Source organism: Seriola dumerili, unplaced genomic scaffold (assembly GCF_002260705.1).
Source record: "Seriola dumerili isolate Sdu_G_001 unplaced genomic scaffold, Sdu_1.0 BDQW01000128.1, whole genome shotgun sequence".
In the NCBI taxonomy this organism is placed as follows: Eukaryota; Metazoa; Chordata; class Actinopteri; order Carangiformes; family Carangidae; genus Seriola; species Seriola dumerili.
In genome coordinates this window covers 855,089-868,744 of record NW_019174383.1, presented here as the reverse complement: position 1 = coordinate 868,744, position 13,656 = coordinate 855,089, and the positions used below count along the sequence as shown (strand labels likewise).

Genomic DNA, 13,656 nt, shown 5'->3' with positions numbered 1-13,656 from the left:
GAACTGCAACCACTGCTCCTGATGGAAAAGCTCCCAGTCAGAAACCACAGCTCAGAACCTGTCGTGCAAAATCCGACGACTGAAAGACAGATAAGGAGATTTTCCTTTTATTTCCTGCTGTGATTGAGATGAATCTCTGAGCTGCTGCTGCAGCATCTTCCCGCCGTGGCGGTGTGATATCTTCAGGCTTTATTATAGGGACCAGCCGCGGCTCCAGACCCGCCCCGCCCCTTCCACCCAGTTCGGACGCATTCTCCTCCCAGTGAGTCCAAGATGACGGCCAACAGCAGGTACAAGAGCCGCGCGCCCCGCTCAGGTAAGCCCCTGCAGGTGATTCATAAACCTACCGCGTGTCACAGCTGCTCGGTTAATCGATCAGACATCGATTGATGAACCTCCAGAAATCCACATTGTGTGTGTTTTTTTTTTTGTTATTATCGTCCTTCCTCCGGGTGTTTTCTCCTGCTGCAACCGGTGATGTGGCTCCTCTGCTCGGACTGACGCCTCCTGGAATCCGCCTGCAGATGATGGAGAGGTAAGAGACGCAGCAGACAGAGGTGTGTGTGTGTGTGTGTGTGTGTGTGTGTGTGTGTGTGTGTGTGTGTGTGTGTGTGAGTGATGATGACTCTTAAAAAATAAAAGCCCCCCTGCTGTGTCGCACCTGCACGAATCAAACCGCTTCACTTCGTTGTGGTCACTGTTCCAGCTGTTACAGATGTGACCCTGGTCAGTCATCACAAGCCTCCTGCCTTATCTCTACTCATCATCATCTAACATCTGTGCACATCTGTAAACATGATTGTAGAGCTGGAGCAGCTGGTGGACTAATCCATCAGTCGATCAACGGAACATTAATGAGCAGTTAGTTTGATAACTGATGCCACATATTAATTGGCTCCAGCAGATTTCATGCTGTTAATCATCATATACGACTTTTTTTTTTTTTTTTTGACTAATCGATCGATTGTTTGGTCGATTAAATGTCAGAAAATAGTGAAAAATGATCATTAAAATGTCTTTGTTTTATTCAACCAACCGTCCAAACTCCAGAGGAAAACATCAGATCCTCCCGTTAGAGAAGCTGGAGTCAGAAAACAACATGTCTGCTTCAAAAACCTCTTATTAAGTATCTGTTGATCAACTGATCGATTAATGGTTGTCAATAATTGTCAGATATTAAATATGTCATGTTTAAACGAAGATCTGGAACATTTCCATTCGTGTGAGTGAAGCAGCATCAATAAAGAAAACATGGAGTCATGCTGTTTGAATGTTTGTGGAGACGTGATGCAGCTGAAACTAATTGATTCACCAGTTAAAACAACATCTTCAAGTGTCTTTGTTTCGTCCAGCTAACAGGACAAAACCGACAAACAGTTTGTAATTGATTTGCATCTGATGCAGCGAAGCTTCTTATTGAAGAAGCGAGAATCAGAGAGAGTTTGTTATTTTTGCTTTAAAAAAAGAAAAAGACTCAAAATGTTAAAAAATGATGAAAATAGTTCTTAATGAATTTACTTTTCATCGTCTACTTGCTTTGGCTTTAAAGTATATGATGTAATAATGTAGGGAAAAGTGGAATAAGGTGATCTGTTTAGCTACTTAAGGTCAGAAAAATCTCCCACACACAGCGTGTCCTCACAGCTTCCAGTGCGAACATCTTTATTTTCAGACGTATGGAGCGGTTTCATAATGTTTCCCAGCTCTGTGTTTTCGTGGCGTGTTGCACGGCGGCGGCGCTGAGGCTGAGTCAGTGGACGCAGACGCAGACGCAGCGAGCTGTTAGCCTGCAGACTGCATGTGTGTATTTTTGTGATGTGTGTGTGGGCGTGACAAGCGAACGCATCCGCAGACAAAATGTCAATATGGAAGCAATACTGAAGAGGAACACACACACACACACACACACACACACACACACACACACACTGAACACCCCCACACCTCCATGCACACAGCTCCTTAGTCACTCCCTAAGTAGATCCCTCTAATGCACTCTGCATTACATTTGGTATTAAAAGCTCTCTGTGTCCTCAAGTGGAAATGTTTGGGAAAATCTAATGCGGGACGAGGGAGCTGCACTTTTATCACATCACACACCAGCTGTCTCCTGCCTCGGCTTTGTCCTGCTCCTCTGGTTTTAACAGGATTTCTGCTTTAAATTACATTATATTCTTTTTTTAAATATCACTGTCCTGCTGCTCAGATAATAAGTTCAGCTATTATTGATTTAGAACTTGAATTTATTGTTACGTCTGTCAGGTTTTTGTCAGGATTGTCCAGCTGAAAACAACAACAGTTTCTTCTCATATGATTTAGTCAATTATCACGAGCTGGACACACACACAGGGGCCTACAGGGCAGAGGCCCCGGGGCCCGGAGGCTCAGAGCCTCTGTGTGAAGTGACTGTTTGTATTTCCTGTTTGAAAGTGACAGAGTTCAGATAAAAGACAAAGACAGAGAAAAATGTTCGAGCGAGATGAAAGAAGAGAAATGATCAAAATGAAATGCCCTGAATGAAATGTTAGACTTTTATTGTAAGGCTTTTGTTTTGAAGGAACTGGATCAAGTGGTTTCCTGCGGACTTTTTCCCTCCTCATGTTCAGATGTACATCCATGTCTCTGCCCCCCCCCTCGGTGGCTGCCTGCCACACTGTATTATGAATACTCTGTGAGGCCGAGCGCTCAGCCTCCACCGTCTCCTCGCCGCTTCAATAAAACATGCAAGGAATCATGGGAATGTCCTACTAACACAGCTACTGTACCGCGAAGGAGCAGAACTGACCCAGCAGGCAGTGGGGGTGGGGGTGGGGGGGCAGATTCTCTTACAGCCGCAGGCCCCCGTCACTGCAGCTGCTTTAATGTTTCTTTCTCCGTCTGATTGTTTCCAGGAAAAAGATTACGTTGGTTTCGCGACGCTGCCCAATCAGGTGCACAGGAAGTCGGTGAAGAAAGGGTTCGACTTCACCCTCATGGTGGCAGGTGAGGAGAGGCGTGGCCTCTCTGAGCGCCGGTCCGGCTGATGGCACAGTCTCATCCACGCGTCTCAAGTCTTTGTTACATAAAGAGAAAGACTCTCTAACATCACACCTCAGTTTTCACAAATCTCTTGTTTCCTGTGAAAAATCTCCGTGTTAAAATCCGAGCGTTCGTCCTCAGGAACCAGATGAGTCACCGCATTATTTTATTACACAACAATATTTAATCACACTCTAAATCCGCCCATTAAATATTCAGAGTGTGACCTCTGCGGAGCCACAATGAAGACTCAGATATCTGAGTTCACAAAAACCACAAAACAATGTCAACGATTCCAACAGCGATCTGACGGCTCGTGTTCAGACTCTCAGTCCGTTTCTCTCGTTATCGAGTCTGAAAGGCAGAAAATATCGACGTGATATTTGAGACAAATTCAATTTTTATAAGTGTGTCTCAGTCTGACTGCTCGGATCAGATTTCACACGCTCCTGGATCCTGGATGAGTCTGGGCGACGGTGCAGAACGGTTCTGTGTATATAGGTCAGACTTGAAGGTTGCTTTGGAAAGTGTTTATCCGTTACTTTTATCTCCTTATGCACACATTTAGCTTTAACTGTTTATCTATTGCTCTTATAATGATTACTTTCAACCATTATTCATCACCTCCGGCTCCTCTGCTTGCTCAAGACATATCTGCAGTTTTGATTCTCTCGCCGTTTATTTCCTCCCGAACACAAATCTGAAGATACGTCTTTGAATCAAGTCAAAATTTCTGTCTCTTGTGAAGTTTATTTGAGTTGATTTCTGTGTGATATCCTCTGAAACTGTGAAAGGACAGTTTTCTACGGTGGCCCGGAGCAGTCAAATCACACGAGCTGCACGTTCTCGCAACACAACGGAAGTGTTTCCAGGGGGACACTAAAAAGTGACGAACCAAGCTGGGACACGCTTGTTGTTCAGTGCTTTTGATTTCAAGTCACAAAGAATTGAACAACAAGTGCGTCTGAACCTGGTCCATCACTTTTTAGTGTCCCCCTGGAAACACTTCCGTTGTGTTGTGAGAACGTGCAGCTCGTGTGATTTCGTGTGTTTTCTGCAGCTGCAGTGTGTTGAGCTTCAGGGCCACCGTACATTTGGCATTTCAAACTGACATTTTGTGCAGCAGCTCCTACAATCATGAAAACAACACGTGTCTCTGTGTGTGGAAGAACAGTCACACCGTGAAAATACTGAAGTTTAATCTGAAGATGTAAAATCTTAATCTTAATTAGTAGATAAATGAGGTGGAGTTGACGTGTTGACGTGTGTTACAGGTGAGTCTGGTCTGGGTAAATCCACCTTGGTCAACAGCCTGTTCCTCACTGATCTGCATAAAGACAGAAAACTGCTCAATGCTGAAGGTGAGTCACCGGCCAATCAGACGTCTGCACACAGGTGAGGCTGAGAGCACCTGCAGAGGGGGGGGGGGGGGGAGACGAATGACTTCTGTTTCCTGTTTCAGAGCGAATCAATCAGACGGTCGAGATCACGAAACACACGGTGGACATCGAGGAGAAGGGCGTGAAGCTGAAACTCACCATCGTGGACACGCCGGGTTTCGGAGACGCCGTCAACAACTCCGAGTGGTGAGTGTTTCCTCTGGAGCCTGAGGCCGGGTCAGGAGAAGCAGCTGTGCAAGATCAGACATCAAATCACATTAGATGGAGCTTTCTCTGGTTTTACCTTAAGTGAACTGGCTCCTGAACACAACGCTGATCTGACCTCGCCTCCTCAGCTCCGTCTCTCTCTGTAGTTTCACCCACGTAGAAATAAAAGCTCTGCACGTCTTCTGTTCAGCAGGGACCTGCACAGCTCACACTGCACAGCCTGACAACAGTAAACTGTACTAGTTCTTATGATTCATAAAGAGTAAATGGTGTTATTATACATCGTGGTTACAAAGCATTGAATTCTGTTTCCTCCAACAAAAGGTTTAAATTTCATGAATATTTCTTGATCATAAACAGAAACTTTTACTTTTATATGTTTTTGATTGGGGTTGAGAGATGTCAGGAGACGTTACACATCTATAAACTACGAGTGCGACGAGCTGTTCAATCCTTCTTGAATGAAAACTCTGGCCCAACGTTTGCCTGGTTCCTCGGCCCAGGTCTGGCCCATATATACTCCCACATCCGGGCAGAGTCCGGCTGTTATCCTCCGGTACTGACTAACAGCTGGAAGATTTTCTGCACGAGAATCAGTCCAGATGTGGAAGTAGCATCAGACAATCGTGCTGTATATGGGCCAGATCTGGGCCAATACTGGGCCAGAGGGAAACAAGCAACAGATTTATTTTGCTATCTGGGAAGCTTTTTTATTTTTTTAAATTGGTTAATCCATTCACCGATGTCCTGCTGCTTATCTGGGTCCAGGCCACCTGACAGTAATTGATTGATTAATTAATCACCTGGTCTGTTTGTTTTGGAGAGGAGGAAACCTCTGAGGATAATTCAGCTGCTGATAAAAACTTCCTGAACCAATGACGCTGAATCAATTCCCAGGAACAACTCCCATGATCCCACGCTGCTTCCAGAGGTCACCAGTGTTTCTTATAGTTTAGATTGAGAGACCCCTAGTGGCAGAAAATGACATATCGTGTGTTAAAGTCCCTTTAGCTTCAGCAAAACCTGCCAGAAAACCTCTGGACTTTAAATCGTTTCTGATCATCCTATTATGGGCTTTTGTTTGAGTTGCTTTGCCAGTTTCATTTGCTGAGCTACAGTATTGATTTAATCTGATTTCATTAGGACTTTAATTATATTTCTCACCGTCTCCCTGACCCTGTTGTATTGATCTCTCTGATTTCTATCTTTCTTTTCTAAAGTGCCACACGATGCCTTCACTTGTTGCTTCTGTGTCGTGTTTCACATTAACTGAGGAACAGGATTATTGTCACGGTTTCTGCAGCATATTTACATAAATAAAAAATATATTTCAGAGGAATCTCATCAGGAAATGAGCTGCTGTCTGAGTTAGCTTGGACGTGTATCCTTGTGTATCCAGTGTGTTTTGAGCATGTGTCCAAATGTCAAACTATTCCTTTAAAATAAAGCTAGGTTTATAGTGAAAGCACATGAACATACATGTTTGTGTTGCAGCTGGAAGCCCGTCACAGATTACATCGACCTGCAGTTTGAACAGTACTTCAGAGACGAGAGCGGACTCAACAGGAAGAACATCCAGGACAACAGAGTTCACTGCTGCCTGTATTTCATTCCTCCGTTTGAGCACGGGTAACACACACACACACACACACACACACGGTGCTTACTGTACGAACACGCATGCATTAAGCTGACATCGTCCCTCAGGCTTCGTCCGGTCGACATAGAGTTCATGAAGGCGCTGCAGGACAAGGTGAACGTGGTTCCTCTCATCTCGAAGGCCGACTGCCTCACTCCCAGCGAGATCAAGAAACTCAAAGAGCGGGTGAGAGCACAAACCATCCCTCCGCACATTTTAATATTAAGATGAAGATTTAAGTGAATATATAAACATATTTCCCCAAATAATGAACTTTCCCTTTAAAATTATGCTGATTTCTTTTTCTCGACTTCTGCTCAGTATTTTTTATTCCCAAAAATAAACTTGTTTTCTACGTTAAATCCTGTATTTCAATAGAAATAAAAATGTGTAGAATAATAGAGTCAGTATCAGTTCAACACATGTTTACTTTAACCATCAGTAAATATATTGATCCTCTGACCTGAGTTGACGGGGAAAAGATTATGGAACTAAGTTGAGCTTCATTAGATTTGGATCCATTTTCAGCTCGTTTCACTGTGAATGACTCAGACGTTTCTCCACAGAGATTTTATCTCTGTGGAGAAACGTCTATCTCTTTAAAGCTCTCACACAGGCCAGTGACCTCCGGCTAAAATCCAGCACTCAGTGGGAGGGTGTGTGTGTGTGTGTGTGTGTGTTTCTTCCAGCTGAGGGAAGAGATAGATAAATATGGGATAAAGATCTACCAGTTCCCTGACTGCGACTCAGATGAAGACGAGGAGTTCAAGCGGCAAGATAAAGAGCTGAAGGTGAGTCGAACACATCCTCCATCGCTTCTGATCGTTGTGGTGTTTAACAGGTTTGTTGCTTCAGTACTTTAGTATTATAATTTATTTACTACTTTATTCCTCTTCACTACATTTAAGAGGGAAATATTGTGCGTTTTACTCACAGCTGCAGCTACGAGTTATTTTACAGATTAAAACTTTATGTACAACAATAAAAGACAAACATGATGTACAGCTTTACATATGACTACACAGCTGCACAGCCAGAAATACTGAGGTCATGAATGTAGATGTCGCCGAGCGTCGCCTCACCGGCCAAAAACATTCTCTTTTTTTTCTCTGTCATTTAAATGTTTCAGTGAGTCGTGTTGTTTTCTGTTTCAAGTCACCATAAGAGAAAATGCAGATGTAACACTGATAGCTAGTCTGAACCTACGTTAGTGTTTGTGTAGTTAGCATCTTTTCGTGGCGCCTCAGTGGCTCAGCTGATAGAGCAAGTACCGCAGGCCATGAGTCTCTCTCTCTGCCTGACTTCCCTGTTGCTCTCTCTCTCCCTGTGCTTTCACAATAAAGGCAAAAGTGCCCAAAAATAGTTAGCATCTTTTTTTGTAGTTTTATTGTAGTTAGCATCTTTTCAGAACTGTTAGTGTAGTTAGCGTCTTTTCAGAATGGTTAGCGTAGTTAGCATCTTTTTTAGAACGATAAGCGTAGTTAGCATCTTTTTAGAACGGTTAGCGTAGTTAGCATCTTTTCAGAACTGTTAGTGTAGTTAGCGTCTCTTCAGAAATGGTTAGTGTAGTTAGCATTTTTTAGAACGATAAGCGTAGTTAGCATCTTTTAAGAATGGATAGTGTAGTTATCATATTTTCAGAACGGTTAGCGTAGTTAGCATCTTCTCATAACAGTTAGTGTAGTTAGCATCTTTTTAGTAGGGTTAACATGGTTAGCATCTTATTTTAGAACAGTTAGCGCACTTAGCATATTTTATTTGTTTATCTTGTTTGTTAGCTTGTAACCGTCAGCGGCTGACTCACTGGTAGCGGTTGTGCTAATGCTAACTCTGTCTTTCTGTGCTGACAAGGGTTCAGGTATAAATTAGACACTCAGTCATGGTGTTGACTGATTGTTTCTCTCATCATATGTCTTGTATTGTATAAAAACATCATTGATCGTTGATCAGTGGTATCAATACTTGCACCTTCAGTAGAGGATCTGAGTGTTTGCGTTCCTCTGCAGGAGAGCTCTCCGTTCGCAGTGATCGGCAGCAACACGGTGGTCGAAGCCCGAGGTCAGAGGGTGAGGGGGCGGCTCTACCCCTGGGGCATCGTGGAGGGTAAGATACTCTCTCTCAGCTGGACCGTTTTTGTTTTCTGCCCATCCCCGGCTCTCTGCGGTGTTGCCATGACAACGCTAATCGCCAGTAATGCCGATGTTAATCTCTTCCCGCACGCAGTGGAGAACCCGTCCCACTGCGACTTCGTGAAGCTGAGGACCATGCTGATAAGAACCCACATGCACGACCTGAAGGACATCACCAGCGACTGTCACTACGAGAACTACAGAGCGCAGTGCATCCAGACCATGACCAGGTGTGTGTCCCTGAACTGCACCTTGTTTTCTCTTCACTGTGGCCTTTTGTGAAGAAACGCACTCACTAGTTTAACACACCACAAATAAATAAAGACACAGTAAAACTTCTGTGTTTAGTTGTCGAAGCTTTCACCTGCTTCCCTCTTCCTCCTCCTCCTTTCTCCTCTCCTCTTTTCTCTTCTTCTTCTCCTCCTGTGTTAGGGTTAGGGCTCACTGTGAGGTCTCTGCCAACAAAAGTAAACCAGTGTGTTGTTGTTGTTGTTGTTGTTTATCTGTGATGTCACAGTAAGATGAACGCAGATAAGCGGGTGGAGAGCCCCCTCCCCATCCTTCCTCTGTCCACTCCGGACGTGGAGACGGAGAAACTCATCAAAATGAAGGACGAAGAGGTGAGAGAAGAAAACCAGCAGGAGGTGTTACATCACCGAGACGCTGATGTGAATCCATGACCCAGATGTGATATTATGTAATCACCCCCCCCTTGTTCCCTCTCCTCTGCAGCTGAGGAGGATGCAGCAGATGCTCCAGAAGATGCAGCAGCAGATGCATGAGCAGGACCTGTGACCTGTGACCTGTGACCTGTGACCTCTGACCTCTCGTGTTACACCTGTGACCTTTACACCTTTTTATTTAGGAGACAAACTGACAGAAGATCAAACACACAGCACCAACATAACCCCTCACTGAAGCCAAAAAACCTTTTAGATGATCACAGTAAATACTTCACCTGGTCACAAAGAAACGGTAGATGAAAGAGAGCATGCTGGGAAATGTATTTTAACTTAACTGAAATGTTTTGGCACCTTTCAGAAGGTTTGTTTTTTTATTGCAGTCATCAGCCAAGGGAGTGTCGTTAGGCAATAGAGAGTAGGTTGCACTTCATCACCTTTAGATTTACAACTATGTTTTATACTTTGATACTAAATGAGACTCAAGCACCAAAACCTCAGTTCATGCAGGAGTTAATGAACTTATTGTGTGGAGTGGCACCCAGACTGAAAAGTGGCTGATGGTACGTTGCTGCTGCTGCAAGTTTCACTGCAAGTTTTAAACAAATTTACAGAAAAATCAGCAGAAATAATGAATTAATGTGTTTCCCTCCTCTGCTGCTGCTGAAGGAGACGAGGTTATTATAAGATCCAGTCAGACGATGGAGATCTGACATTTCTGTTTGTTTCATGTGTTAATGTGAGGAAGGTTCCCTCCTCCTCCTCATCACACCACACACAGCTGATGCTTTTGTCCTTTCACTGGAAGAGACGAGTGATGTTAAAGTCACATGATTCACGTACGTCAGCGTTTATTCACTGATTATAAATGCACGTTTACATTTTCTCGCATTTTGACGCACCAACTTTTCCACCTCAGCAAAGCCTAAAAACATTTTATTTTTAATTTTGAGAAGCTTTATGTTTCCTCTCTTTTTTATAATAATAATAATAATAATAATAATAATAATTTTTATTCATTGAGCACTTTTCATACAAGAGATTTTCTCAAAATGGTTTTAAAATGAAATTAAAAATGAAATAGAATAAAACAAGAAGAACAATGAAAATACACAATTGACAGTAGATGATAAGATATGTAAAATAAAATAAAATAAAAACAGAAACCAGTAAGAAAAGTAAAATATGAGAGAATTAATTAAAAGCCGAATTAAATACGATTTTAAAGAAAATGCTCTTGGCAGGTTTTTCCATAGTTTTGGACCATAGTTTAAAAAAAGCTGCGCCGTTTATTTTGTTGTGTGTAAATTTGTGTGTAATTAAAAGCAGAGAGAAGATCTAAGAGCTTGTGAAGGTTTATAAAACAACAGGGAGTCTGCAACATGAGCCGGTGCCAAACCATTAAGAGAGAGATAAAGATACCGGGAGCCAGTGGAGTGAGCGGAGGAAACCGGAGTTATATGATCTCTCTTCCTTGTTTTAGTTAAAAGTCTAGCAGGACTTTCAATTGTCTTTCAATTGACTGCTTCAGAAGAGCAGTTTAAAGATCATTGCAATAATCTGATCTCTTTTGAATAAAAGCAGGAATAAGCTTTTCAGCAGCTTTATGGGATGAGAACGGCCGTACTTTGCAATACTGTTAGAAATTTAGGATTAAAATCCAACAATCTGACTGTTATGACCCACAGCTACAAACCAACCACTCAGACTCAACATGTGTGCGATACTATCAGCCTCTTTTTAATCTGGGTGCTGCAGTAAATGTGTCTGTCTCATGCATTTTAAGAGTTTTTACTCCGTATCAGTGAAAGCCATAAACACACGTGTTCTCCAGACAATCTCCTGCGAGCATGTTTGTTGTGTTCGTGTGCCTAAAAATACAGTGATAATCAGTATTTCTCACAAGTCAAGTAAAATCCTAAAATTTGATTAAAAATGATATAATAATAATGATAATGATAAAAATAAAACTTTTCTTTATGTAGCACTTTCAAAATCAGTGTTACTTTAAAACGAGGAAGTGAAAGAAGGAAAAGATGAATCTTTCTTTTCATCTAAAAGTGTATTTTTATGCTAATAGATAAACATGTGTTGACGTTTAACAAAGTTTTTTTGATAATTCTGAATTATTTGTTATTTTTTAAATTGACATAACTGTCCTGAATTAATATATTTGCACTTTTTTTCTCCAAAATAACCCTAAACGCTTCGTTTAATACTATTTTTTCAAGAGAACTTGAAGGTTATTGTCTCAAACCCACTGAGGTTCAAGGAAAGACAACTAAAGCAGATAACATCAAACATCTGGAAGCTTTTTATAGTCAACTTTGTTTAAAAAAAATACATAGTGTATTAGAGGAGGGGAGGAGGTAATGCAGTGGATCCCTATAATGTAAAATGAATTCTGTCAATAAACTACTGATTTAAAGCCGCATTGATTATTTATTTTGGCCTCCTGGGGGCAGATTGACATCTCCTTAAAAAGTCTGTATGCTGAATTTGTGAGCGATGAGTTGCTCATATAATAATTGTACAGACCTGGAGTTGTGTTTGTGTCCACCTGAAATGATCATCATTTTGATCCACTGTTATTATGAAAGTGTTGGTTAGTGCAGCTTTAAACTGTGACCACAGATTTCAAGTAGCTTCCTGTAGCAGCAACCACTTATGGGTTAAACTTTTAATTTGTTAAAGAATGAATGGGCCGCTTCCTCTTTCAGAAGTTACATAATCTCCCTTTAAAGGATGATTCTGTGTTTTTGCCTTTGAGTCGCCACATGAGACTGAATTAATGAATTTTTATAAAGTGTTAGGTTTTTAGGGAAGCCCATGAAACAAGACGAAGAGCTAAAGCCATGCTAGTGGCTACTGTGAGGCCGTAATTGAAGCTAATTGGAGCAAAATGCTAAAGTCAACATGTTAACACGCTCACAATGACAATACTAACATGCTGATGTTTTGACAGGTTTAAAGCTGCATTCAAACATAATGTTGGCAGAGTGGGAAGAGCAAGAGAAACAGCCCTTATTCTGCTTGTTTGTTCTAAGGAAATTAGCTCTAGTGCTAACGTTGTTGTAACAACAGATAAACAAGCCAACTTAGCTTCTTTATTTGCATATTTTTTCAGTTTGTTTACAAGTAAAACCAAATCCAAACAGTGAAGAGCTCCTATAAAATGAGTGGAAGGCTGATGTGAACAGCTTTTCACACTTGGATTCTTGCGGTTAGACATGAATGTGGAATAACGTTCATGTCCACCTTCTTAGTTTAAAGGGTTAGCACGCTAAAATTTGCTAATAATCACTAAAGACAAAGTAGAGCTGTAATTAAATTATAATTTGTGCCATTAGTTTATATTGAAGAGGTTGAAACTGTCCTGGGGGCACTGAGGGAGATGAAGCAGAGATATCTATGTGGTGAAAGATACTTGTACACACAGGAAGTCATGCTTATCAACGTGATCAGCAGCAGCAGCAGCAGCACCGGTGGCGGTTAAGGCCTGAGTCACAGTCACAAAGACCGATACATGTATTTTTAGATTCAGTGTGACTTGTGCTTCCCGATGATATCATTACCTCCAATGGTCATCACAGATAAATGTCCATAGACTTGCTTAGAAGTCATAGCAAAAAAGACGCTCCTAACTGCAGAACTCACCTGAGAATAATCAGGATTTTAAGTTTTCTGCAGTATAAAATGAATCCACTGATAGTTGTCTGTACATCCATGGGTACAACACAAACTGGATGTGCTAATACTGAATTCAGCATATTTAAGTGGGGCTCAAGTTGTAGCCCATTGCGTAAATCACTGACTACGTGGCAATATTATACTTCCTGTTTCTATAGTAAAAATTTGCATCTGTTCATGTAAGTGAATACTTTTAATATTTAAAGTGACATGATCCAAAAGACACTTAATTATACTGATATTTAAGCTCATATTCTCTCCTAAATAAAAACTTAAAATTGGGGTAATTTGGGGTAATTTAAGTCAGATCTGGCAACACTAGTAGGGTGACTAGATGTCCCCGTTTTGCGGAGACAGTCCCCGTTTTTGGTCGCGTGACCCCGGAAATGTCCCTGTTTTTAACTGAATCAAAAACAGACATCTAGCTTTGTGCTTGTTTTGGCCAACAGAGGGGGCTGGTTGCTAGCTATAACAGCCGCAGAAATGAAGCTAAAACCATCAAAATAGATTTTTTTGTTGTTTCTAGGAATAGAAAAGGTTAGTTAGCTCACTTAGGAGTTCTTCACCAGGCAGTAAACTAATGAAAACAAATGGGAATGTAAATAATCAAGCAATAGATAGACAATCGGACTTCACAGCTGCTTCAAAGGTAGAGAGTCGTCATTTTATCAGTCATCTTTCACCATAATTCATTACTGTGCAACAGTTACCAAGGTCAGAATACATGAAACTGATATATTTTCAAACTGGAAACATCCCCAGTTTTCATTTCAGAAATCTGGTGACCTGAAACAAAGTTATTACAATTTCTGCACTAGTTTGAGAGTTAGAGTTGACACCATTTTGGCAGCACTTCAAAGTATTTTTTTTGGGGTGGGGTGGGACTCAGTCTC

At 41.6% G+C, this 13,656-nt stretch overlaps 1 protein-coding gene across 2 annotated transcripts; it reads left to right on the top strand.

Annotated features, from left to right (window-relative positions):
• Window positions 1-273: 273 nt before the first annotated feature.
• Window positions 274-10,007, top strand: LOC111224278 (septin-5-like). 2 transcript variants are annotated; one of them, XM_022748705.1, is made up of 12 exons: window positions 274-316; window positions 525-535; window positions 2,892-2,982; window positions 4,293-4,379; window positions 4,481-4,604; window positions 6,120-6,254; window positions 6,333-6,450; window positions 6,954-7,055; window positions 8,271-8,367; window positions 8,488-8,623; window positions 8,911-9,013; window positions 9,126-10,007. In XM_022748705.1, the coding sequence occupies exons 1-12, from the start codon at window positions 274-276 to the stop codon at window positions 9,186-9,188; spliced, it is 1,110 nt and encodes a 369-aa protein (XP_022604426.1). In that variant the 3' UTR covers window positions 9,189-10,007. The 2 variants fall into 2 exon arrangements, with proteins under 2 accessions (XP_022604426.1, XP_022604425.1); XM_022748704.1 differs by lacking the exon at window positions 525-535 and having other exon boundaries at window positions 274-330.
• Window positions 10,008-13,656: the final 3,649 nt, after the last annotated feature.

What these genes read in the sequence shown, in the direction of transcription:
- LOC111224278 (XM_022748704.1), top strand. Translation starts at nt 274, where the DNA reads ATGACGGCCAACAGCAGGTACAAGAGCCGCGCGCCCCGCTCAGGTAAG. An exon ending in TCAAGAAACTCAAAGAGCGG is followed by an intron (nt 6,451 to 6,953) that starts GTGAGAGCACAA and finishes TGTTTCTTCCAG; the next exon opens with CTGAGGGAAGAGATAGATAA. An exon ending in TGCATCCAGACCATGACCAG is followed by an intron (nt 8,624 to 8,910) that starts GTGTGTGTCCCT and finishes GTGATGTCACAG; the next exon opens with TAAGATGAACGCAGATAAGC.